The 25,473-nt window shown below is 48.1% G+C and overlaps 1 protein-coding gene across 1 annotated transcript in view; it reads right to left on the bottom strand.

Moving 5' to 3' along the window:
• The window catches only part of PEPD (peptidase D), a 152,782-nt gene that overhangs the window by 5,538 nt on the left and 121,771 nt on the right, over window positions 1–25,473 (bottom strand). Inside the window, exons 12-13 of the mRNA XM_063312857.1 lie at window positions 11,914–12,062; window positions 582–766 (exon numbers count right to left, since the gene is read on the bottom strand). Of these exons, the coding sequence (XP_063168927.1) occupies window positions 582–766; window positions 11,914–12,062 (334 nt within the window). The remainder of the gene's footprint in view (window positions 1–581; window positions 767–11,913; window positions 12,063–25,473) is intronic.

Raw genomic sequence — 25,473 nt, 5'->3', positions numbered from 1 at the left:
TTAGTCATGTTTTTGTTTTCCGCTTTGTTCATTTGGCTGTTATGTGAGAACATCAAGGCCTGGAAGAGAAAAGACCTGCTGATGTATGTTGCATATGTGGGTGTGTGTCTGTATACACGTACGAGAAATTTCATATTTATATGGAACTCCCCCTTAAAAATAAGTCATTTAAATGCTGTATGATTTTGATGCTTCTTCAGAAGCTGGTAAGGTTGGCGAAGTAATACGTATGTTTTCCTACTACATTCTAAAATAAGCATTCCGGATTCCATCTTGCTTGGATTTTATATTTATTAGATTGTAACTTAGGTTTAGATGTTTTTATTATCATTTTTATTGTAAAGCGCCCAGAGTCCGCTGTTGGGGGAGATGGGTGGTGATATAAATTTAAATAATAAATAAATAAAATCCCACTGTCTGAACATGGTAGTTGAGAAGTGGCGAGATGCTCGTAGACGAGACTAGCCCTAAGAGAAATGGGCACACGTCCTTGCTCCTTTCTGGATCTTTGATTCTCCTCTGCAATTGCAACAGAAATGCCGTGTGGGTTGGCTGCACAATTTGGAGTGTTCAGAACTAACCTCTGGGTAGCCGCCTACATCGTGAACGTCAATTCCAAGAAAGTGTCCCAGCCCGTGGGGCATAAATATTGCACCCAGATGGACCTTCAGCATCTCGTCAACACTGCCCTGGAGAATGCCAATTTTTTTAAGTTCTTCCAGATGGACTCGGTCTGCCAGACGGTGCATATCAGGCCAGGCCACCCCTTAGGGGATAAAAAAAAGTCCTATTAGATGTTCTTAAAAATAGACATTTTCTTACCATGCATGTCTATTTCCTGAGTCCCTCAGAGAGAATTCTCCACCTCAGAATGGAGCGTCCGTCTGGAGATAGCAGGCAGGGCCCCGTCTTGAATGTCCCATCCTGGGGAAGAAGTCATTCTACATCACAGATACTTGCCTTTCAAACTCATGTTACTGAAGACATGGAGGTTGGCTTTGCAAACATGCTCTCCTGGGCTAATTAAAGCCCTAGCATACACATTCACACAACATGCCACGGTTGGTTAATCTTAATCTTGGTTAAGGTTTCTTGTGGCTTAGCACGTTGTATGAACCAGCCCATTCAATTAGCTTATGTTTCAGAACGTTACAGAAAATGAGTTAAGTTTGGGAATCAGTTGTGTTCTTCAAGCCTAGTCTGAAAGAAACATGCAACCTTTACTCAACAGGAAAGAAGAAACGGGAAAATTCCAGCTCCCTCTTTCTGCACAGCCAGAAACCCTAGACAACAGAGTGCCTCTTCCAGGAAATAGGTGGGTCAAATGCCCTCTAGGTGACTTAGAGGGGAAAAAAAAGTCATAGGAAAAGAATCACGTTCTCTGGGGTCTCTTTGAGGGCACTCTTCATCTTAGAATATGACATGGTGAGTTCAGGTAGGGGAGGGTGCCAACACTGGCCGACTGTTGCCACTACTTCCTGGAAAAGACACCTGTCGAACCTGGCATGTATTTGTCTACCTTACAATGTTTGTGGATGTGCATGCTGATGTCCACATGGCAGCCTTACAAGGCTCTTGTCCTGGAGAATTTCCTTGCATCTCTAAACAAATGTCCTTCAGGGTAGGTTTCCCAAGTCTGCCTAAGCTGGGTTGGGCCAAAAGAAGCCTTGGCCATCTTTGTCTCCTTTTACGCTATCTTGAGGAGAAGATCAATCTTTAAATTCCTAAATTCTAAGGACCTGTCTAAATAAAAACTGAGTGCCTGACAATGCCACCCTTGGTGAGGAGGATGAAACCAAAATGAAGGCAAAGTAGTATCATGTGCTTTGTGGAAGAAAAGAAAAACAATATTTGGAATAAAAAAGAGTTGGATTAAAGCTCCACCTGGTCTTTGCTTGCAATAGATGGCCTGGGTTCACCATTCAGGTGCTCACTTTGTCAATGTTCTGGCTGCTAGGAGAACATCTGAAGGGTAAACACATGCCAGGCATCTACAGGATCACTGGAGGGCTGATGAGTATGATGAAGACTCTGTCTAGGTTCCAGGTTTGAGACCTAGAAATGGTAGGCAGGTGAAACAGCCGCCACCCCTTTAAAAATGCCTTGAGAGAAGGGAGAGTAGACAGAAAAGCTTTGCTTTTACAGGGCAGTACATTTCTCACTGGCAAAATCTGGCATTTAACAGGGTTAGCACTTAGTCCCCATGTAAAGCCTCTTGGAAAAAACTGCAGAACAAGAGATCATGACTTGCTCATATCTTTGCATCAATTTAAGACAATATTTCAGGTTGAGATTTTGTTAATAGAAGCTTTCCTTGAGTAAAGCAAACTCTGGAGGACTTTGAATACTGTACCTCAGCTTTCCATAACCTTAGCTTTTGGGAAGAATTCCAGTTGAGGAGGAATGCATGGGACCTGCAGCAGAATACTGCTACTCCTTGGAATCTTCCAATGTTAATGGTCCCATCAGTTCCATAAGGCCAGGAAACCAGCTTCAATGAGGCAAGAAAATGCCATTAAAATCACCTCTGCCTTTCAGCTTCTGGTTCATTCTATGTGCTGAGGAAGAACAGAAGGCAGCAGAAAAGGATGAAGAAATCCTTCTGGCCACTTGGATCCTGAAGTATTTCTCACTTTGCTTTGGATGTGGAACCTTACAGAACAACTATTGAATTTAAGTAATTATCCTAGTCAAAAGCAAATCTACAATTGGACAACCAACCAAAGGTGGAAAATCGATGGTGTGATGGACCATTCCTTGACAAGCTCCTGTGAGCCAATTTGCCACCATATTGGGGATTTATGCTAGAAGGCCCACCTTTCTTGCTTTCTTCCATCCACAGTGCTAATTTTTTTGCTTCCAGGCTGAGGAAGCTGGAGCAGTGTCAGAATGGGAGGTAAGACACCTCCTCTCACAGCAGAGATCATTCAAGGTGAGACTCTTCTCACCAGTTCTAAGACGAAGCCTCCAAGAGACTCAAGGGGTCATATCTCAGCCCCCTCCAATGTCAAATTAATATCAATGAGAGAAGTAGGCTCATTATTTCGCTGGATTTGCAAAACAGAAAGATCCATTTCTGGTCCATTTCTGGCCAGCAACTCCCATTCATTATTAGACAGAATCCCAAGAATTAAGACATCTAAACAGACATCCCCAGGAGTGCCGATAAACCATTATTTCAGATGTTTTGGTGACCTGAAGCATGCTGCTCTTTTCTTGTGGACACACTGCAGTTTCGCTTGCACATGGAGGGGCTTTGTCACATAGCAGAATGACCATGTATTCTTTTAGTGGGGATGAATCATCCCCAAGAGTCTGATGGCTGAACCAAGATAATCAGGGCCAAGTCAGCTGTTCCTTGCTCAGTCTGGCAGAATCATGCAATAGCCAGCAGTTTCTCAGCTGCAGAGTTCCTCCACATTTAAACTTGCTTTACACCCCCTCAATGAAAGAGGCAGCTTCTGGGAGATGGGGGAAAGTCCTACCCCCTTTTTAAAAAAGAATATACTGAAAGCTGAGGCAGTGAAGCATACTCCCATTGCTGAGCACCAATAAAAATCTACCCTTGCTATATGTCTCTGGGAGAAAACCCAGCAGCAAGAGAGGCAGGCCTTGCACATCAGTTCAACATGAGCATCTCACCCAACTATGAACAACTCAAGGTGATTTGCAAATCAACTGAAACCAGCTTGTGCCAATAACTCAGATGCCAAGGCCTGCTTGAGTAGAGTGACTGGGAACAACATGCTGAAGAGATGACATGCACACACTGCTCTTGTGGGGTCACTGCCAGAGCCAGCCCCAGCCCCATGCACTCAACTGTAACATGACAGAGCTGATGGGGTTCTGGAAGCTCCTGTTTGAGCAAATGAACTTGGTGATGCTCAGGTGGCCACCCTTGTGAAAAGAAAGAAAGAAAAGCTTTGCGTGAAGAGAGCTCCACATGCTACAGGGAGATGGAGCTCCCTATGCAGGAGCTATGCTCCCCATGCTCCCCGTGCTCCAGGGAGCTCCCTATGCAGGAGCCTGTACCTGCCTTGGAGGCCAATGATTGCCAGAGTTTCTGGACTGGAGCTAGAGGAGTAAAGTGCTAATGTTTTTATTTACATACTACATTTAGTGGGCTAAGGATAGGGCTGAGTCTACAAGCTGCTAGTCTGCAGGAACACAAGAAAAGTTGCAGAATTATGGCTGTGAGTTCTTAGTGGGCCAAGAACTGTGGTTGTTATGAGCCATCAAGTCAGCCCTGGCTCCTGGTGACTGCAGGAACAAGTCCCTAAGGATTTTTTGGCAACTTCTTCAGAAGGGGCTTTGCTAGTTCTAGAACTGGCCCAAAGCCACCCAGCTGGCTTCATGCCCAAGGCAGGACTAGAAGTCATGGTTTCCTGGCTTCTAATTCAGCACCTTAACTACTAGGTCCTGGATGGAGAGGCCCTGGGTCTGGGGTGGGAGGTGTTCCCTGTATTGTTCACAATTCATTCTCCACCATTCACATCACCAAATGAAATAAATACACTTGGCCTGTTTCCAAATCAACTCTGCAACACATAACAACTAGAGGTGTAAGTCAACCTTTTGGGCAACTCTAGGTGTCGAAGATCAAAATCACAAAGCATAATAAAACATGACAACATCAGCAGTAATAATAAAAACAATAAGGAAGTCTCATTAAATAGTGCCATATACATAATAGCACCCATAAACGTCTTATCTCTGAGAGACCAAGGTGAACAGATCAACTTTGAGGGCAAGAGCAGGCAACCAGAGTCGCTTGTTGAGATGGGCAGCTACAGAAATCAAACAAAACCTGAAGCCCTGGGGTCACAGGTGAGCCCCCAGACCTTTACTATATCTTCTAGACACCCCCCTTCCAAACCACAATTGCTGAAAATTGGCAGTGATGTTCTTGCCAGTTTGAGGTAGACATAGCAAAAAATGGTGTAAACCATAAAGAGAATCACCTCAAGATTCTTCCCAAACCTAGAAAAAATCCAGGCCCGGCCTGTGCACGGGACACCACCCAGCCCACTTTGCATTGCTGCCCCATCCTCAGCTGCTATGCTCTTTTAATGCATGGGAATTGTAGTCCAGGTCACCAGAAGCTGCTGCCCTTGCATGATGGCCTCTAGAAACTGGAGGAGGAGACTCCTAAGAAGGGCCCCCTCCAGGGTTATTTCTAAGAACAGGCTAGTTTTCTGGATGGAGGGAGGAAATCATACTTCAATGAATGACTCCTTAGAGATAAATAGGCTTTCTTAACGATCATGCAAGTGAATTTCACTTCCCCCTTCCCATCCACCACAGCTTTATAATAGCTGGTGTGGACAGAACTCTGTGGGATTAATTAGCAGAAAAAATACACACACACACTCTTGCAAATACCAAAGTCAATTATGATTCACTCAGAGCTTGCAGTTTTAGCAGAAATGTACACATATTCCACACTTCAACTTTTTGGAGTTTCTTTTCAGCAGCATTTTTGGAGAGAGAATCTTAGCTTTGACTTCTTGTTGTAATTATACCACTGTTGATTTTATGATTAGTCTGAAAAGGAGATCTTAAGAGCCGCTTCTGGACTAATTGCTTCAAGTAACCAAACTGCAATACTTGGGAAATCCTAGCTCTAAGCCTGGCCTACAATTAGGAATGTGTAAGAACCTCAACACTGTGCCAGCCTCTTCAGGCAACCGATTTTCCTGAAATTAGAGCAAGCTCCTCCTGAGTGAACATCCCAGATCAGACAAAAGGACCAGGATGAGGCACTGGCCAGCAGCTCAAAATAGGTGAAGGCAGAAAGGGGACTGTGGGGCTTGTTAAACTGAAGCGGAAGAAATTTCTGCTGTAGAAATCAGGTCGCCAGAAGTTGAGAAGCTAATCAAACCATCTGGTCTGGTGAATGTGAAAACAACACTGGTACCTCTTGCTGAAATTGGATTGGAGATGGCAAGAATTACCAGCATTCTTTGGAGAAGACTCACCTGAGCAACATTTTCAAGTTCCAAAGCCCTCCTTACATCATTATTCTCCTCACAGCAAGGCAGAAAATCCCAGTTAGAATACAATAAACACTAATAAATACTTTGCTAGGGACTCCAGAAGCGGTCAAAGACATAGGATGTTTTTGTTTCTCCAAAGGAAGAAAGGAAAGACTACAGGGAGAAAAATACACATGGAGAAAGTTATGAAAGCAACTAGAGATTCAATACAAGCATTTCAAGATTCTCTGACACACATTCATTAACGGGAGTGACAGAATATCAAGAAAAGCCAGTAATCACCTTAGCAGGCTGACAATTCCAGATGAACCATCAATGCCTCCCAAATCTCTCTCCTTTCCAAATCTTTCTGGTACTAAAATGTATGGTTACTTTTAAAGGGATATGTTTTCAGTATCCTACAATCCAACCTCCTCTCTGCAACCCGATGTGTTTGACAACAAAAGCCACCATGAGCTATTTGGGCTGGGGATGATGACAGCTGTAGTCCCAGAATTCCAGAAAGTGCCAGGATGAGGGAGATTGCCATATTCAGGCCTCATGACAAATGAAGGGGTCTGCCTAAGCTTATGCAGCAAAGAGTTTACTGTAAGATGCAATTCTTTATGGGGAATGTTTTTGTCAGAAAAGGATATGGAATGCAGCATCCTTCTCCTTAGTTGCTCTGCATATTTCAGACCTCCGGGTGACTGGTGAACTTCCTTAGGGGTGCAGCTTCTTCCTCCTCTTGTCCCCACATTTCTGCACTCCTGTTGTGAGCACCCAAAACATCAGTCATGGCTGTGGGCTACCTCAAAGCCGTCCTTGGGGCCAGAGCACTTGCGTCTCTCCCTGGTGGTCTCTACCCGTCCTGCTAGATCGGGCAGGAGAGGTGTGCTCTGGGTCCCACTCGTGAAAGGGTGCCATCTGGCAGGACCCAGGAAGACAGCCTTTTCTTCCAGTGCCCGCCTTCTGGAACATCAGGCCCTGGAGATCAGACTCACCCTGACCCTGCTGGCCTTTTGCAAGGCTCGAAGACCTGGTTTTGTCACCGAGTCTGTTCCTTGATTGTGTTAACTGTGGTGATTATTAGTGTAATTGTTGGTTGTCTTGGTTGCTATTTATGTTATTTATAATTTTGTTATACTGTTTTTATTCTGCTTTTCATTGTTAGCCACCCGGAGTCACGTACTTGAGATAGGCAGCCATCTACATGCAGTCAGTCAGCCGGTCAGACCTCTGGGGGCCTGGATACCCACAAGTCAGAGGGAACACCGAGGAGGGAGGGAGGAAAGGAGGCCCACTGCTTGGCTACCTATTCCCTTTGGCAGTAGAGGTTTCTGCAGATGCAACTTGCATGCTTTCTGGTCTGGTTTTGCAGATATCTGGACTAGAAACTTGCTTTTGGAACTGAAAGTAAAAAGTCAGGCTCTCTTCTAATTGCTCCACTCTATGGATTTTCCTCCCAGGGCATAAAAACTGATACTATCCGGGAAAATGGTCTGGTGGTGAAGGCACCGGGCAAGAAATCAGGAGTCTGTGAGTTCTAGTCCCACTTTAGGCGTGAAAGCCGGCTGGGTGACCTTGGGCTGGTCGGTCCCTCTCGGCCCAACTCACCTCACAGGGTGGTTGTTGTGGGGAAAACAGGAGGAGGAAGGAGCATTAGGTATGTTCGCCGCCTTGAGTTATTTATAAAAAATAACAAAGGCGGGATAGTAATTTTTTTTAAAAATGTGTAGCTGCAGATAGGAAAAAAGAGAGATCTGGGTATCTGCTAGTTTGGATTTAATATCTGCATGAAAAGGGAATCAACAGGCCACCTGGGAGGCTCGCTGCCCCAAGTCTGAGGACAGGGGAGCCAGACCCTCACCTCCCAGGGCAGCCTCTCAGGTGATGCCCGGAAGACCACAGCAAGGGCTGAGAGGGAGCAAAGGAAAGGAGCACGGAGAGGATGGCGACTTCTGCTTTGGGCTCGGCCCCCACAAACCTGGTCCCTGTTTACAGCTGATCGGCAGCCTCCAACCAAAATGCAACCCTTGTCTGGAAAATGGCTTCAGCTCTAACCATGGGGCTGTGTCCAGAGCAAGGCAGGTGGTAAAAGGAGAGAGTTGTGTTGGAGCTAACATGGTCAAAGTGGAGGCGAAGCACCTTCTCCTCTGCGCCGGCCCTTTGCTCACAGCCGCCTTGTCTCTCCCCGCCCTTCCAATCACACAAGACACGCCTCCCCGCGTTGCAGCAGGGCTACTAGTTGCCAGCCTGCACCTGGAATGGCCACAGCCACACAGTACTTATTGACAGGGTTATTTATAGGTCCATCTCCTCTTCCCCCGCCCTGCCAAGTCCTTGGGCAATTGACCTTGGCCCCCTCGGCTCTTGTTCACAGCTAGCCAACCGTCAGCTGGGGTTGCACAGCCTAACCGGACTACCTTTGGACTTTGCACCACCGTTGCTTGAGACATCTGTGCTCTGAAAAATCTGCTGATGGTGCGTCAGCGCCAAGGGAGATGCGATGCAGTGCAGGCCAGAGAACCGAGGAGTGATCTCTTTGCTGGGCCCAGAAAAAACAGGCTGAGTCATGCCTCATGGGAGAGCTTCAGTGGCTCGGCATCTACAGAGGCAGAAGCCCAGACCTGACCTGCGGCTGACGGTCTCTCTCTCTCTCTGTTGCTCCACAAGTGCAGAGTCTTGCAGGAATTGGAACAAGACTTGCTCCACTGCGTTAACTTTAGCTGTACCAACAACACACACAGATAAGACCAGCTGTGACCAAAACGTGTGAACAAATTAGCAAAGGGATCCCAGCACTGGAGGCTCTGTTGCAAACGCACCCACGTCCCCCAAATGTTAAGGACGGCGCCGGCATCACTGCAGGGTTCTTCCATCCAACAGTCCCCACTTTTCAAAATGCGTATTTTCAATCAGAAAGGAGCCAACAGTCATTTCGTGTTTCACTTTTTTCAATCTTTCAAAATTCCGAATTTTTCAGTTATCTTTTTTCTTTTATGCACTCTTATTTTTGGATGTTCACTGCTTCAGGGAAGAGAATGGAAGTACGTAGCACCACTGCAAATAAACAGCCCCCCCCACCCCCGTGAGCTACACTAGCGGGAAAGGAACTTTCTCCCATTGTGATCAGGGTCAGGGAGTCTGTGAGTGAACCACAGGAGAGGGAGGCAGCTGCCTGGCACGAAAATGCATAAAGCAAATCACACAGGTGGATTGCTCGGGGGCAGCACACGACACTCCCGTCCCAAGCTTAGAGGAAGCCGTTCAGCTCTTCCTGTGTGAGTTCCTGGTGGTGGCAGGAGCGCCTGCAGCAGTGCTGCCCGCCCCGGATTGTAAGGAAGAGAGGAGGAAGCCCCATCCCGGGGGACCTGAGCGTACCCATCTTGCGTCTTTCTCCCACCATCTATCAGCCAGAATATTGTCCAGATCCTTGGTAAGCTGCCTTCCCACCGTGCTGAGTTTTTGATGGGGAGGCACAGAAAAGCGAAAGCGTAATCATCTGCCGACCTGGGTCTCAAGAAACGCGGCCGCCAATGAAGACTTGGGGGGGGGGGGCGCGGAACTGGTGCGACCGCTTCGTCTCAACACATTTGGAAGAGCCTCCTATTTTCCGCACCAATGGAAGCGGCGCCCAGTGAGGCAGCAAGGGTCGTTTTTGCCATGCCAGGACTGCCACGTGAGGGGCGAAAGAGGAGGGGTGAGGGGGCGGGAGGGTTTCACTCCTTGGGAGGCGTTTGGCAGATGGAAAGCTTTACGATGGGGAGGTGGGATGACGGAAATCGTACTGGGAGAACAGCATCAAAACAACAGAGGCGGCGTAAAGTGAGAGGCGTCGTCACTATCCCCACCGTGCTACTTCCGGCAGTGGGGGACCGAGCGGTGTGGATGGCCCGGGGGCCACCTGCGTTTGGGCTCCCTTTGGGGCGGGTCTTCCCCACCTGAAGCTTCTGAGGGGGAAAGCCAGAGTGGGGGCATTTTTCTTTCAAAGGAAACAAACTGCTGGAGAAGACCCAGTTCTGAATGTGGCCATGAGGTGGAAGGGAGCCGTCTCCCAAGGGGTGGTGTGTTGTGTTGTGTGGGGAATAACGAAATAAGCCTCAAAAGGCAGGACCCGCCTTGGTCACTTTTGACAAACGCATCAGATCCCCTGCACACCTCTGGCTGCGCTGTTTTCCCCCTAATTTAAACCTATGCTTTTAACTGCCTAAGTTCCATTTTGGTTCTTTAAAATTTGGCTGGCTGCCTCGCATCCTTGCCAAAGGGCAAAGTGGAATAAATCAACTGCGTCCATTAATTAGCGCCACAACTCGGGGGCTGTGTTTGCAGGAGGGGCTCTGAGAGGCCGCAGAGGACTCGGGCCATAACTGGTGCTCCTGAGGCGGGATACCAGAGGGTCCCAACGGGCAGGAGGGTCTCCAGTAGCCCTCAGGAGGTGCAGGGCGGATGAGCAATAAAGCGTCTGCTGAACAACCAGCTGCCATTTGGCTTCTGTGCTGCCTCAGCTGCCATCCAGCAACCGCCACCTCGTCGCATCATAAAAGAAGAAAAAGGAAGCAGAAATACTCCCTGGGGCTCCACTGAGCTTCCCTTCCTTGAGTTGTTCCAGAACTACTTCAAAAATTGGTCTGTACTTCCATTGTTTTGCCTTTCCTCTCCTTTTTTTCATTTTGTCTTTATGCAATTTAGGATGGGAGTCTCAGGAGAGAGACCTGCTGTTGTGGGCCAAACTAAAGTATTCCAGATAAAAGAATACAGGTAGTCCTTGCTTAACGACCATTCGTTCAGTGACCATTCAAAGTTACAGCGGCGCTGATGAATGGTAATTACACTTGGTCCCTGAAATTACAGCTGTTGCAGTGTTCCTGTGATTAAAATTCTGGGGCTTGGCAGCCTGCCCACACTTACGATGGCAGGGCGCTTCAACTCCCCCAGCCCCCCCCATCCTGCCCTATTGGCTGCCCTGCCCTCTGCCGCCCCAGCCGACCTTCACCACCTTCTTGCTCCCACTGCTGACAAAGCATGCCCAGCCTGGCCCTCCACGAGGCAACTGCTGGCCATGCAAGGCCTTTCCTTGAGGCGCAGGTGGCGGTTTCCTCACGAGACCTGGGGAAGAGGGCCTCGCGTGGCCAGCAGCTGCCTCGCAAAGGCCAGAGCAGGTGCGCCTCATCAGCAGAGGGAGCAAGAAGATGGTGAAGGCCAGCTGGTGTGGCGGGGCACAGGCGGCAGGGGCCATGGAGTGCAGGGCAGCAAGGGCGGCTGCGGCTGGGACTTTGCACCATGCTGCTGGGTGGGTGGTTGCGGCTTCGCACTGCGCTGCCAGGCCGGGCTGCGGTGGCTGCCTCTTCATGCTGTGCTGCTGGTCTGGGGTGGCTGTGGCTTTGTGCTCGGCTGAGGCAGCCGCTTGCACACCCTCCCACCCTGGCAGTAGCCACCCCAGCCCAGCACCCCAACAGAGAACTATTTCCTTTAAAGCACTACAAATTGGCTCAATTTATTTCTTTCAGCCACAAGTATCTAAACTAGAACCTTGTTCCAGTTTCAGGAAAGCAAAGTCATTGTCTACTAGAGTTCTTCAGCAGTGGAGGAAAGGTATGAACAAAAGAGGGGAAAAGCCACAAAGAGATATGAGAAAGGGTGCATCTGAGGCAAGGGTGACTGTAGGATGTGGTCAAAAAAGTCAAGATGGCAACCACAGTGGGGCAACTGAAGCTCTTCCATCTTGATTTTTTTGATCACACCCTGTTGACACTCCTGATCTGAGAGAATGGTCAAGAACAGGCAGAGAGAAAGAAAGGGCAGTGCTAGCCTCAGTCTGGGTTCACTATGAAGTAGGCCTGGCACTGGAACACCCATGCCCACAACTCCTAAGAGGGATGAACAGAGTCCTCCTCTCTCCCCACATTTATGCTGGAAGGGACTGACTTTTTTTTACCTGGCTTGACGCTGCCCAGCACTGCCCGGGATGATTTGAACACAGCCTCGTAGATAGCCTTCTGGTCAGGAGTGAATTTTCTACTTGCTGGAAAGGTGCAGGTGATGTCTGAACCATAGCAGTAATACTCTCCTCCCATGTCAAAGAGGCTGCAAAGAAAGAAAAGAAAGTGCCCGTTTGGGTCTGAATTTGGACTGCAATGTCATCCCAAAGTTGTCTGCACAGCGTGGCTGGCTGGAGGTGTCATCAAAATAGGCTCCATGGCAAAGCCAGAAGAGAGGACAAGGATCATCCGGTCCAACCTTCTGCAATCTGCAGGTGTCTGCCCTTTGAGTTAGGCCAGCTCAAGGAATAACCATTGCAGGATTCCAGGGATTCCAGAAATACTACTTTATTGGTACAGGACATAACAGACTCCTGAGAGCCTGTCAAGTCTCTCTCTGCCTCCTTTATATCAAACAAAATGAAGGTCTAGCTATTTTGAGTTTCCTTCTTACGCTTTCCAGGCCTGAGTTACCATTTCTCCTTGATCAGGTCATTCGGTCCTTCCCCAAGGCTGTCTGTACATTCCTTTGCAGCTGGAAAACCAATTAAATCATCCCTGAGAGGTGGCTGTCCAGCTTCTTCTAAAAACATGCAGAGATGGAGAACCCCTAATGGTCTGTAGGTAGACTGTTCATTGGCTGTTTTTTCACCATGCACTTAACCTGGTTACTGAATCAACCCATTTTTCTGGATATGGATTACACCCAGAGCTATAAAGTATCCAAGCAGGCTGGTTCACACAATACACTCAGCTACAAAAAACAACTGAAGGTATAATGTTTTGTGAATGCAACTGCTGTCTTTAATCTAGTTTAAGAATGTTGTGGGAACTCACCTATTCCAATGCATTCCATTCCTCATCTCCACACTTTTAATATCATGATTAGGAGATAAAACGTTGCTTAGTAATAGAATTGCTGCAAAGTCTAACTTAGTCTTCCAAACGCAAGTTCTACCTACAGCCTGATTAAGGAAAGGAAAAGCTGACACTCAGATTTGGTCACCTTGAAGCCACTTCATTGTACCACCTACGTTTAGCTGCTTGCAAGCCAGGTTTAACATTCCTGTTTGTTCAAGAAAACATTGAAAAAAACATTCTTTTTTCTTGGCTGCACTCTTGACTGACAGAACGCCTTGCCCAGTCTTGGTCACAAAACGCCTGTGATCTGAGTCTCTTGAGAGAACTGCAGACTTTCTGTTTCATTTGCACAGCTAAGCCCCACAAGGCAGCTCAAGGTCGAACATCACCACTGCCCCTGCCCCCTCAGGAGGCTCCCTCGCACTCCGTCTCCCAATGGGAGATTCTGCCAGTGCCAAAGGAGGAGGAGAACAAATGAATTCCACAATCTGGATGGGACCAGACAGAAAGGGCTGTCAATCCCAGCTTGCAGTGAAATTCACTGGGTGACGTTGGGCCAGTCAGTGTCTCAGGTGACCCCATTTCATAGGATGGTTGGCTAAGGAAGGGGCAGGTGGCACTCTGGGCTTCTTGGAGGGGCAATGCAGAGGCAAAATCAGGTTTCAAACAGACTGACTTTGGAGCTTACTGTGTCGTGTAAACCCAATCTCCAGTATCTCTGATGGTCTGATTCAACTCAGCTTGAACCACTGCTCCACCTACTCAGAAAATCAGCGGTACCACTGAGGTGACTGTTTCCAATGGAATCCAGGTGGGATGCCCAACCTGTTATCTTCAAGGCCACACCACTGCAACCTCTAAATTCCAGCTGGAATGGCAACCCGCCTATGAATTCTGGCCATTTCAAGACCAGAAGGTGCTAAACTGGAAAGGCTGGTAGACACCTTGGGCTTTCACGCTGAATATTTCAGCAGCCAAGAGTGACCTGCATGCACCTGACCTCCACTGTTTAGTTATTTCCCACTGGTATTCATGTTCTATGCAAATGCATGTGTGGTGCAGAACTCCAGCTTATGAAATTCCTGCAGCTCTGAATCTGTCAGTCTTTGAGGTGTCATGAGGGTCTGCTGGTTTTGCTACAAGCAAGCAACATGGACATCCCGTGAGAATTCTTTGTGTAGCAGGTAGACAGTTACTTAAAAAATGAAATCTATGTTGAAATACTGCATGATCAGAAAATGCTAGGAAGCCAACTGGGGGCGTTGTATCGCTGACGTTAAATCATTCCAGGGACCCGCAGTAGCTGGGCTGGGAGTGGCAACCAGTTTGGCCAGTCTTTCCCCTGGACATCCGTGCTGGAGTCCTAGCGCCCGGCTAGAACATTTTGCTCCCAGTGCGCTGATCAAACAATTGGAGATTAAAGTAGCAGGGCAAAAGTCACTCTTTTGACGATTGCCTTTCACTGTAAATAGCGCCATGCCCACCCCGTGCATGTAAAAGGTCATCGCTTCCATTTCTGCCATGAGCAAGGGACGCAGCACACGAAGTGCTGAGTTCCATTCCTAGAACACCAAATGAGTCGTCTTTGGCGCTGGGTCAAGCTACTGACGTGCTGTGACTTAACGAGTCAACTTTCAAAGGCAAAGGTGCTTGCCAAGCTCCTGAAACCGAGGCGGCGGCGGCGCTCTAAACGAGCCTCTTTCCACCACCACTCAGAGCAGGAACCAGACATCTGGTCCCCAAGGGAGGCTGGTTTCACAAGCCAGCTTCTGGCCAGCTGGGAAAGCGAGTCTGCTTTTCAGAGACAATCTCAGACCACATCCAAGTTTTCCCTGCCCTCAACCCCAATGGCCTTTGCTCCTAAATTGGAAGTTCCTTGCAAAATCAAACGGCCTTTGGGCTCAGCCCTTTCCAAGGCATCCACTGTGGGATGCAACTACTAGCCCAGGAGCACCCCGGGGGTGGCGGCTGGCGCTGGGCCTTTTTATGAGCCCTTGTTCTGGACATCCCTCCTTTCAGCGAGGCTCACAGAGATGGACCACGGTGCGTTGCGTCTACCTTGGCTGGAAGCAACACATCACTTTTGTGTCCTCATCGTATCAATGGATTGCTGGGGAAACATGGGCAGTGGGGGGGGGGAGACTTTTAAGAGAAAGAACCTCTTACACGCCCCAAAAGGAGCATTTGGGGGTCTAAGAGGCAGTTCTGTAATTCATGAGGGCTAAAAGTCCAAGGGGCTGTGGGGGAAGCTTGAACTCCACAGCGCAAATCCAAACCCGGGGTTGTGTTTGCAGACAGACCATTACACTGGGCACTCTGAACTGGAAGAAAATGTTTCGTCATTTGACAAAAGGGTGCCATGAATGTGGTTTGTTGGGGGGGGGGGGAACAAGCCTAATGAGGATAACTGAGGAGAGAAGTGTTCCCCCAACCTAGGAAATGATCCTAGAGAGTGATGTATTTTATCCTTTTGAAGTATAGGTAGAGAGAGGGAATCAGGCAAGGTGGGCCAGCTTCTCCTAGCACGCTGGACCTGGAAACAGGGGCCTGCAAAGCTCCTGGAAAAAAAAAATCAGTTTTCTGCATTATGCAATAATTTATTCAATTCTAGGCATCCACACCTTTTAACATATCTTTATCAATCCTATATAAACCTCTAAAATACTTGTTCCAGCATTCCCTCATTTCAGTTAGATCCCAAATCATTTCATTACTTTTATTTTCCATTCACAGTGGGCCCTTGTTTAGCCCTCTTCCAAAACAATTCTTTATTTCTATCCAAATTTCTCTGCAGCCTGGTGGATTTGCAATTGAAGAACTGCTGCCCAAGGGTGCTTGTTAACAGCGCTGCATTTCCTTGGGGCAAAATACTGAGCAGGGTCCCCAGGGCTCAGGCCTTGATACAGTGCTATCTAACACCTTTTTAAATAAACTAGATGATGGAATGGAATGGGTCCTTATCAAATTTGCAGATGATATCAAACTAGGATTAGCTAATACCTTACAGAACAGCGGAGGACTAACCCTCCCTGACTTGCGGTGGGGGTGGGGCTGGATGGCCTGTAAGCGATGGATTCCTGCACTGAGCATGTTGTTGGACAAGATGACCTAGAAGATGGCATCCAAGCTATACCTCCTCTGATCCTCACAAGTTACTTTTAGCTCTCATGAATTACAGAACTGCTTCTTAGACCCCCAAATGCTCCTTTTGGGGAGTGTAAGAGGTTTTTTTCTCTTAAAAGTTCCCCCCTTTCCACGGCAGTCCGCTGATATGAGGAGGACATACAGTCACGACCAGAAATATTGGAACAAGGATAACTGTTTTGGCATTTGGCCTCTGTACACCACCACATTGAAGTTGAAAGGAAACACACCCAGATGGGAGCGAAGTCAGGACTTTCAGCTGTAATTCAAGGGGTCTGACAAAAGTGGGGCACTAACCATTCAGGAAGTACAGCCAGTGGCATACACACAACCCCCCCATCGTTGGTGGCTCGTAAATAATGGAACAAACCAACTTCGTTGCAAACGTAAGGATTGCCTTTAATACCTGGATGAAAATCCTGTGCAGCCAATGACTGCCTGAAGTCTGGAACCCATGGACATGACCAAATGCTGAGTTTCCTCCCTCGAAATGCTTTGCCCGGCCTTTACTGCAGCTGCCTTCAGCTGCTGCTTGATTGTGGGTCTTTCTGCCTTCAGTCTTGTCTTCAGTACGTGAAAAGCAGTACTTCAGTACGTGAAAAGATCAGGTGACTGACTTGGCCATTGAAGAACATCTTAGCCTTGAGAAACTCTTGAGTAGCTTTTGCTGTATGTTTTGGGTCATTATCCATCTGCAAGAAGAAGTGGCGTCCTATCAGTTTGGCAGCATTTGGCTGAATCTGAGCAGAAAGTATAGCCCTATACACGTCAGAATTCATCCTGCTGCTTTTATCAGCAGTCAGGTCATCAAGAAACACCAGTGATCCAGTTCCATTGGCAGCCATACATGCCCACTGCCTTCACCATGTTTGACAGATGATGTGGTATGCTTTGGATCATGAGCTGTTCCTTTCCTTCTCCATACTTTTCTCTTCCCATCATTCTGGTGCAAGTTAATCTTGGTTTCATCAGTCCAAAGAATCTTATTCCAGAACTGGGCAGGCTTTTTTAGGTGTTTGTCTAATCTGGCCTTTCTGTTCTTGAGCGTTACCAACGGTTTGCACCTTGTTGTGAAGCCGCTGTATTTACATTCATAAAGCCGTCTCTTGACTGTAGATGTTGACAGTGACATGGTCTTCCAGGCCTTTCGCTGTTGCTGAGCTTGCCAGTTAATCCCTTTTCTTTTTCATGTTCAAACTGTTGTATTGGCTACTCCCAATGTCTTTGCTCTCTCTCTGATGGGTTTGTTTTCTCAGCCTAATGATGGCCTCCTTCGCTTGCATGGACACCTCTTTGGACCTCATGTGGAGAGTTCCAGTGAACAGCTACCAACTGCAGATGTAACACTCGGAACCACCTCCAGGCCTTTTATCTGCTTGACTGGTCATGGGGTACCCAGGAACCAGGCCACACCTGGCCATGCAGCTGCTTGTCAGCCACTCATTCCATTACTTACGAGCCACCAACGATGGGGGGGGTTGTGTGTATGCCACTGGCTGTACTTCCTGAATGGTTAGTGCCCCACTTTTGTCAGACCCCTTGAATCCAGCTGAAAGTCCTGACTTCGCTCCCGTCTGGGTGTGTTTCCTTTCAACTTCAGTGGGGTGGTGTACAGAGGCCAAATGCCAAAACAGTTATCCTTGTTCCAATATTTCTGGTCCTGACTGTAAAAGTGGTGTCTTGCTTCCGGCCAACATTGATGCAACTCAACGTGGTCTGTCTCTGTGAGCCTAGCTGAAATGAGGAACTGTTTGTGCAAAGTGCCCTCAAATCCCTTTGTTCGGTCTGCTCAGCGTGGGGAATACAGCTATGGGCAGTTCTCCTAGTCAACTTGCACCTGGATTTGGATCCTTCTTGCCTCTGCTGCACTATTCCAGGATACCAGTGGTTAATTTTTAATGCTGGGTGGGGGGGGGGCTCCAGTTTTGGGGCAGTTTGATTGGCAGGAGGGGGCCTTCAGCTGACTTAGGCAGATTCAGATGCTCATCCCCTTTTGCCCTCAACCTCTCAACAAGCAAAGGCTCCTTCCTGACACCGGCCCCACATTGCAGTGCAGAGGTTACCGAACGGGTCTGGAAGCAGGCCAGGTGGTGCTCGGCCACAGTACAGTAGGCTTCCCCCATCTAAAGCAGAAAGTGGAAATGCACCGACGGAACTGCTGAGGCTGACCCTCTGAGCTATGCCCCGAGCTTGGCTATCCGGGCAGGCAGCGCCTCTCGACGGCTTCACCTCTTCCTCAGATTCAACAGTGGGGAACATCTGACTGCAGAGACGGGGCTTGAACCTGGGACAGTCTGCAGGACAGCAAGGGCTGTTCCATCCACCCGAAGATGCAGGGTTCACCTCGAGAAGGAGCCGCATCTCTGAGCACGGACCCCTTCTCGCTGCCTTGCTCAGCTCTCTGCCTTCAGGGATCAGTGGGACTAAGCAGGAGCCTGGATCCCCTGGGAGCGTCTTCCTCCCTGGAGGGGCTTTCCAGATCCCTCGACACCATCGCTCCGACTAGATAGAAGCGGTCTGCGGCTCCAGATTTTGTTTTTTTAAACAACGTCAGTGCTACGCCCAGGTAATCTTAGTCACGCTCTGCCTCCTTTTTTGTTTGGCCTGATCACTCTCAGTAAAAAGAACCCTAATCCTTACACAAAGCCACCAACTTCTCTCCAAGTCTCTCTTTGCTTTCTTCACGTCACCTGATACACCTGCGTATGTCATTTCCTCCGTCTTTCAAAGGAGCTCCCATGGCATTGGGTTGCCCTAGGAGAATTGTGCAGTCTATCCTGACTACACACATTTCAGACGATTCACACCAAGCACAGCCTTGGCTCGCTTCTGGTTACCCACAGCACTGTGTGAGACAGGCCATCGCATTAAGCCTTTATAAGGCTGATCTGAGCACATCATGTGAATGCCGCACCTGTATTTTGTTAGCTTTAAGCATGCTGTGTGAACCTAGGAACTATCTGATTTCTGAGATGTGCCATGTGCTCGAGGATTTTAAGAAATGTGAGTACCTTTGTCTGGAAACAAATGAAATTTATTGAAAAAGATGCAGCAGAGGAAAAACCGAGAAAGAGAATTAGATTGAGGAACAAGAACACGTAAAAGCAGCAGACAAAACATGTCAGCAAATCAGCTTTCCTTTGAAATGCATTAGACTACTCATAATCCCTGATCTTCACGAGGGATAAATACCAGATCTGTCCATCGGATGATTTTTCCTGACTCTAAACTTCCCAGGTGAGAGGAAGTTGCACTTTATTTTCTCCAAGATAAAACCCATTTTAATTTTTTTTTTCCAGAAGAGGAAAGAGAAGAATATACTTGAAAGATCTATTGTTAAGTAGCTGAAAGACAGAGTATGACTTTGGGCCTGTACATTTAGCAGAGCCCCACCATGACAGAATGTCATTGTAGGGAAAAAAATAGCTTTTAAAGGAACCCATGGCATCTTTTAAAAGGAAGTTATTTTATGCTCACCACAAGATGGCAGCATATGCTAGGAAAGTATCTTGAACCTTTCTTACCTACATCTAGAAATTATCAATTTTGTCCCCCCCAGATACGGAGAAGGCATGCTCTTGGGTACAAAATGCTAGGGAGCCTCACTTTAAGCTTTGTCTCTCCCCTTTTGTAATAAAGACAAGACGGTCAAATACTCAGGCATGGAGTGCTGTTTTCCTTTACAAAAAATCCGGAGTCTGGTTGTACCTTTTCCACCTCGCATGTTTTATTAAAAGGCAGAAGCTTTTATGAGATGCCCCCATCCCAATTTAACTCCCACATCGGTCAAACTCCTCCATGCATCTGATGAAGGGAGCAGGTTTGGAAGTGGGCATCTTGTTCGGCTTTCTCACAGAGCACACTAAATACCCATTCTTACATTAACTGAGTAAGTGGAAACGCTCCAGATTTTAATGTGTGAAATTGCAATCAATCCGGATTTAGATGGATTGGTTCCTCCATTTGAGTAAACGGGGAAGGAAAGTTTACGGCAGAAGCCGAGCCACACGCAAGCCAGCTTTTCGGTCCATCACAGAAAGCAGACATGGACTAAGCAACAGTCCAGGAAACCACAGTTCCTGGGAAGGCAAATACTGCAAAGCCAGCAATGTCATTTGCCGAGTTCACCTCCTCGACTTTACCCATGACAAGTGGGTGACTCTGGATGGGAAAACATATATTTTTTTCTGCAAAACCCGGGGGGGGGGGATCCTATCAGTATGAATCATAGAGTTGGAAGGTACCTTAGAGGTCATCTAGTCCAACCCCAACCTCAGTGCAAGGATCTGCTAGAACGTCTCTCACAGATGACCATCCAGCTACCAGCAAATGCTCAGCAAAAGGAAGGGCAAGAAGGTCCAGCATAATCAGTCAAAACAGGTAAGTTTAAACAACCCTAACGATAGCTGGTTTATGTTTCTTATCAATACCTTGCCCTGATGAGTCAGCGTATGGATGCAAGGGAAGCGACTGTGTTTCCCAAGGCAATGCTGCCCCCATCCGGGCAAATAAATCACAGCCCTGGACTCCAGACCCAGCTTGTGCTCCACGTGGGACTGAGGGGGTCTTGTTTCCAGAGACTTTCTCGGCCATCAGTGTGCTCCGGCTCCACCAAGTCAGAAAGACGGGACCACGTTATCCAGACTTGGAGCCTCTTTTGATAAAGGAAGAAAGCGGCATTGTTCTAATAAAAACATTTTAGAGTTTAATAACTAGCAACTAAATTTCCGTCACAGAGGTACATCCTATTTACTCCTTGGCAGCTACTTGCTGCCGAAGCCCCCTCAGCTGCAGATCCTCAACGCTACCCCAGCGAGGGAGAACACAGGAGAAGCAGAACTGGGTCCCTGTCTGCCTTCTGAGACTGCCCGTGCCAACCAGGAGGCGCAAGGAGGCTCTGCTTCCTCTCACTGTGGGCAGATGATCAGAGGGGCGGCTGCTGCGCAGGGGCCTGGAGTGGCGGGGCCGACCAAGGGGAACCGGAGAGGCTCAGCCCAGAAAGACGGAGGGAAGCCCTTGCCTTGGGTGCAAGGGGCAACCGCGCCCCTGGGTTGCAGGAACCCCAACGGGCCATCATCCAGCAAGACCTTTGGCCAGGTCCTTGGCACTTTCGGGGACAGGCAAGCCAGGAAGCCCTGAAGGACGCAGATCCACACAGACTGGCACAGTACAGCCTCGCTGCTAAATTAACACTCGAGTTCAGAGTTAATGAATAATTTACAATGGGTAACAGCAGCAGAGGAAGAAAACCCCTTCTGGAGACAACACCCTCTTCCTCTTCAAACCCCCAAAGCGGATGTGCGTGTGAGTGTGTGGTGCTCTACAGCCTTGTGGATTAAATGCCACTTCATAACTGGCCTCACAAAATCCATTCAAAAGATGTGCAGGCCCTGCTGAGAACCACACACATTTCACCTCATAATGCTATTAATGAATAATAGCGCTAATAAAAAGCTGCTGAGCCCCGAGACCCGAGGAGGCAACGAGCGGTTCTTTAAAAGCCAAGCCTAAATAAAATGTGAATGCGTTTTCCACCCAGCACCATACTCCAGCTACATTAATATTCTGCGACAAAAGAATACGCTTTTAAACAACAGCAACAACAAAAGACGATCAGCTTCAGGCCAGAAAACCTGCCAAATCTAGCTAACACAATGTTGAATTTTCTCCTGAATGCATTTATCAAAAGCAAACAAAGGACAGGACTGTACAAAAAGGCAGACTGAGCTCTAGAAAGAGTCCCCCGTGTCCACTTCTGAAGCGCGCTGCATTTCATCTCCCTCCGCACTTCCTGCAGCTCCATGAAGTAGCAACCTTTTTATCCTGGGGTTGGAGAAATCATTTGCACTCTCTCGAGCACAGAAGGAGCCCTGCTGATCCATTTCGGAAGATTCAAACAAAGCACCATCATCAGCCCCAACCAACCAGCACGAACGACACCTAACACACGAAATGCAGCAGACTCAATTACTGGCGGGATCTGCTGTGGAGCAGAAACAAACGTTAAACGCAGCCGTCCGTTGCGCATTCCCTGGGGCAAACCCCACAAAGTTCCAGCTGAGGATGCATCCACAAAACCCTCCAAATCTCTTCTGGGCTCCAGTGAGGGTGGGAATGCACGTTGGGGGCCGTTTTAGCTGGAGGGGCGGAAAAGCAGGGTCTCTTGGGAGAGGACACTTCACAGGTGCTGCGCAGCACCAAGTCCGTCTCACTCTCAGCCTACAGTCTGCTGTCCCTAAAGCTCTCACCGTAAAAGACCCAGCTGGGCACGTCCCTAAGGATGAAGCCAGTGACAGACGGGCCCCCGGTGGTCACTATCACGCCCAACCTGTCCAGATGCGTTGTAGCCCTGCTGCCATAATGGCTGAAGTCCAACACATCTGGAGGGCATACGGGCTGGGCTTCTCTGATGAGATGCTCGAGCCCACAATCCAATAGGCACAGCAGGAAAGGAAAGCAGAAGGGGAGGGAAGAGGAAAAACAGGAACACTTGATATTCCATCAGAGTCACAGGGATGAGATTCTAGTTACCCAGAAGTGCAAGGAGAAGTCCTGCGTAGGAAGAAATGGTTTTCACCTTTTCACACCATGACAGGTTATACATTCGGGGCAAATTTTTAGCAACAGTTTCTGCATCCAGTGGATTGAAGGCAGCAAAGGGCCATCACCCAGCTATCACCTGGGCAATTCAGCTTCTGATACCAAACATGTGGAAGGGGCATGTGAAAAATGTCAGACTAAGAGTGTGGGGTGCAGGGTCTGGAGAGGCAGACAGGACATTCCAGAGCAAGTGCTTAAAAAAACGAGGTGGCCATTTGGGGGGACCCTCAACGTTTCATAAAAGACCAGATGTGCTGTCATTCTGAGCACCTTCTGAACAAGGCCCAGAACCTCTGGAGACTCTGCAAGAGACGGAGCTTGGGGTCACTGCTGACCTGAAGCAGATCAGCTTCGACTTAACCTTCATTTCCATACCTTCTGCCAAATGATATTGGCTTGTAAACACATGACTGCTGAAGGGGATCCTACTGTGGGAGAAAAATTATGTTTCCTCACTGCCAAGTCTGGTGGCTTGGAAGGAAGTAGAAGAGTGAGTTCCAGAGGACCAAGTGGGACCCTCTTCCCTCCGCCTCCCTCCAGCCCCCACCCCCGAGTAGGTGCCAGCGGAGATCTTTCCTGCGAACAGCAGGGCTCCGTTGTCATTGCAGAAAGTCCCTCTAGAAGAATCCAGGGTTGGAAAGCCCTGGAATTGTGTGTAATGTGCTGGGAAACCCACCTTACTCCATCTTGGTTCCAACTATTCCCACTTAATCATTTCATTCCAGCTAAGGATATCGTCCAGTCAATTGTGGGTTCACCACACGCCGTGTGTGAGTGCAGAGCCTATTTAATTTCATTCCTGCCTATCCCCCCCGCCCGTCCCCCCATCTATATTGGCATCCATAGCCTGAATGCTGAGACCGAGGGAAAGAACTCAACTTTAGGGACCCCTCTGGCCAAATCAGTGCGAGAGATATCAGGTATTATCTGTCAGGAAAGGAAGGGGGGCAGGGGAACATGCCAGCCACAAGCCCCACAATTCGTATTTCAAAAGTGACAAGCTCTTGCTTCAGGGACTTTTGCAGCTGAAAAAATACATCTACGCAAGGCACCTGAGTGATGGAGTTTTTAAAGGTTAGTAAAAGAACTCCAAGCAGCTAACAGCAATCTTGCAGAGTAGAAGCATGGACCAAAAAAAAAGGAACTTGCACATTAAGCTTAATTGCATTCAGAAAAGAATTCAGTCTTCACACTGTAGTTAGATGAAGAAAAATAGAGATAGCTTACTTTTATTCAGTAGATCTGGATATAAGTATATTCATAGTAGAAAGCACTTAATCATCACTGGTTCTTTCTGTGTGGAATAGAAGGGTGAGGAGCTGCATTCTGCAGCCCCCCTGCTTGCATGTCTGCCCACGAGGTAATGGAGACTGTTAATCCCCAAGCCCAAGGAGGAGGAGGAGGAAGTGGAAATCAGGTGACCCAGGGGACATCCCACAAGCACAATAGAGATGCGATTTGCTAGAGCGACCTCCTTATGCTTATGAGTCAATGCTGAGTTGACCCCTGGTAACTCCAACACTGAGAAGGTCGATATCCAAAGAGGATCATAAAGAGAACAAAGGGAGCTGTTGCAAAAGGTCTGTGTCTAGCAGCAAGGCACAGTGTGACACTAGTCTTTGTTCCCTCTGTTCAACTTTTAGAACCACCTTCCCTAAACGGGAAACTCTGGCATCTGCTGGACTGCAGCGCCCAGTGGCTCCAGCCAGCAGGGCCAAAGACCTGGGAAGGCTGCTGTGGAACTTTGGGTGTGAGAGCAGGAAACACAGAATTGACCCTTTCCCTTTTTACAGGATCTCAGCCCCCAAACCCTTCACCGTCCTTGTGGCTCTTTTCTGCCGTCTTTTCAGTTCTTCAGCATCCTTTTTGTATTGGGGCGACCTGAACTAGACACGCTATTCTGGGTGTGGTCTGGCCAGTGTCATGTTCACTGATTCAATGTAGTTTATACATCGTAACGTTTCACATGCCATGGCGCTGATGCGCATTTCTGTTTGGGAGGGAGCTGCCGTGAGACCTTGTACTCCGTATGTGAAATCCGGACAATGGAATGTGTTTGGGTTATGTTCTCTGCTCAAGGCCTTTTCCCGCAGACCATCAGAAGCCATTAGGAGCACCTGGGATTGTGAGCCTGAGAAGATTCTACGGGGGGAGGGATCTCGTTTGCACCGAGGGTTTTCAGTTTGCATTTGGCGCGCTTTTCCCATTCTCAGCTTTCTTTGTGATCCTGCACACTATTCTTTAATAAATCAGATATCCTTAAAACTTCTGCCTGTGAGTCTGATAATGTTTTAGAACAGGCAACCATTACACCCAGGACAGCAGGATCACTTCCCCCAATTCCCTGGAATGATTCCGATGCATATGGATCAGCGGTGACTTCCCAACTTTTTAGGCGCTGCTCTTTTCTAACCTCACCTGGAGACATTGAAGATGTTGTACAAGACCCCATGCCTGAAGGCATGAACCCTTCCACAGACCTACCACCCTCTGCATCTATAAAACGAGGTTAGCTTCTCCTGGCAAGCGTATGAGAAAGTCAGCCCTGGGCACGATCTCAATGGCTCACGCTGAAAATGGCCATTTGAGGCCATGTGCCTGTAAAGTTTTAGGAGGCAGGAAATCTGCACATCTCCCCCAAGGCCTGTCAAAAGTTCCACCTCTTCTTTTACTACCACAGCAGCATTTATTTACGCAGGACTATCATGTGGCCTTGAGATTTACTAGCCAGGAATTTCCAAACCTCCTCAATGGCATTAACCAAATGTTTTATCTTTATCATATTTGCCCTGAGCATTCTTCTGGAGTGGAAGATGAGAAAAACATCAAGCAGCTTTTTCGTATTAACAACACGCATTTGTTGCAAGAGTTCAGAAGGGGAGAGCATGCATCTGATCCCAGTTCCACAAGAG

This window comes from Candoia aspera, chromosome 11 (assembly GCF_035149785.1).
Source record: "Candoia aspera isolate rCanAsp1 chromosome 11, rCanAsp1.hap2, whole genome shotgun sequence".
Taxonomy (NCBI): Eukaryota; Metazoa; Chordata; class Lepidosauria; order Squamata; family Boidae; genus Candoia; species Candoia aspera.
The sequence above is the reverse complement of the archived record's forward strand: the minus strand, read 5'-3'. Positions and strand labels throughout refer to the sequence as shown.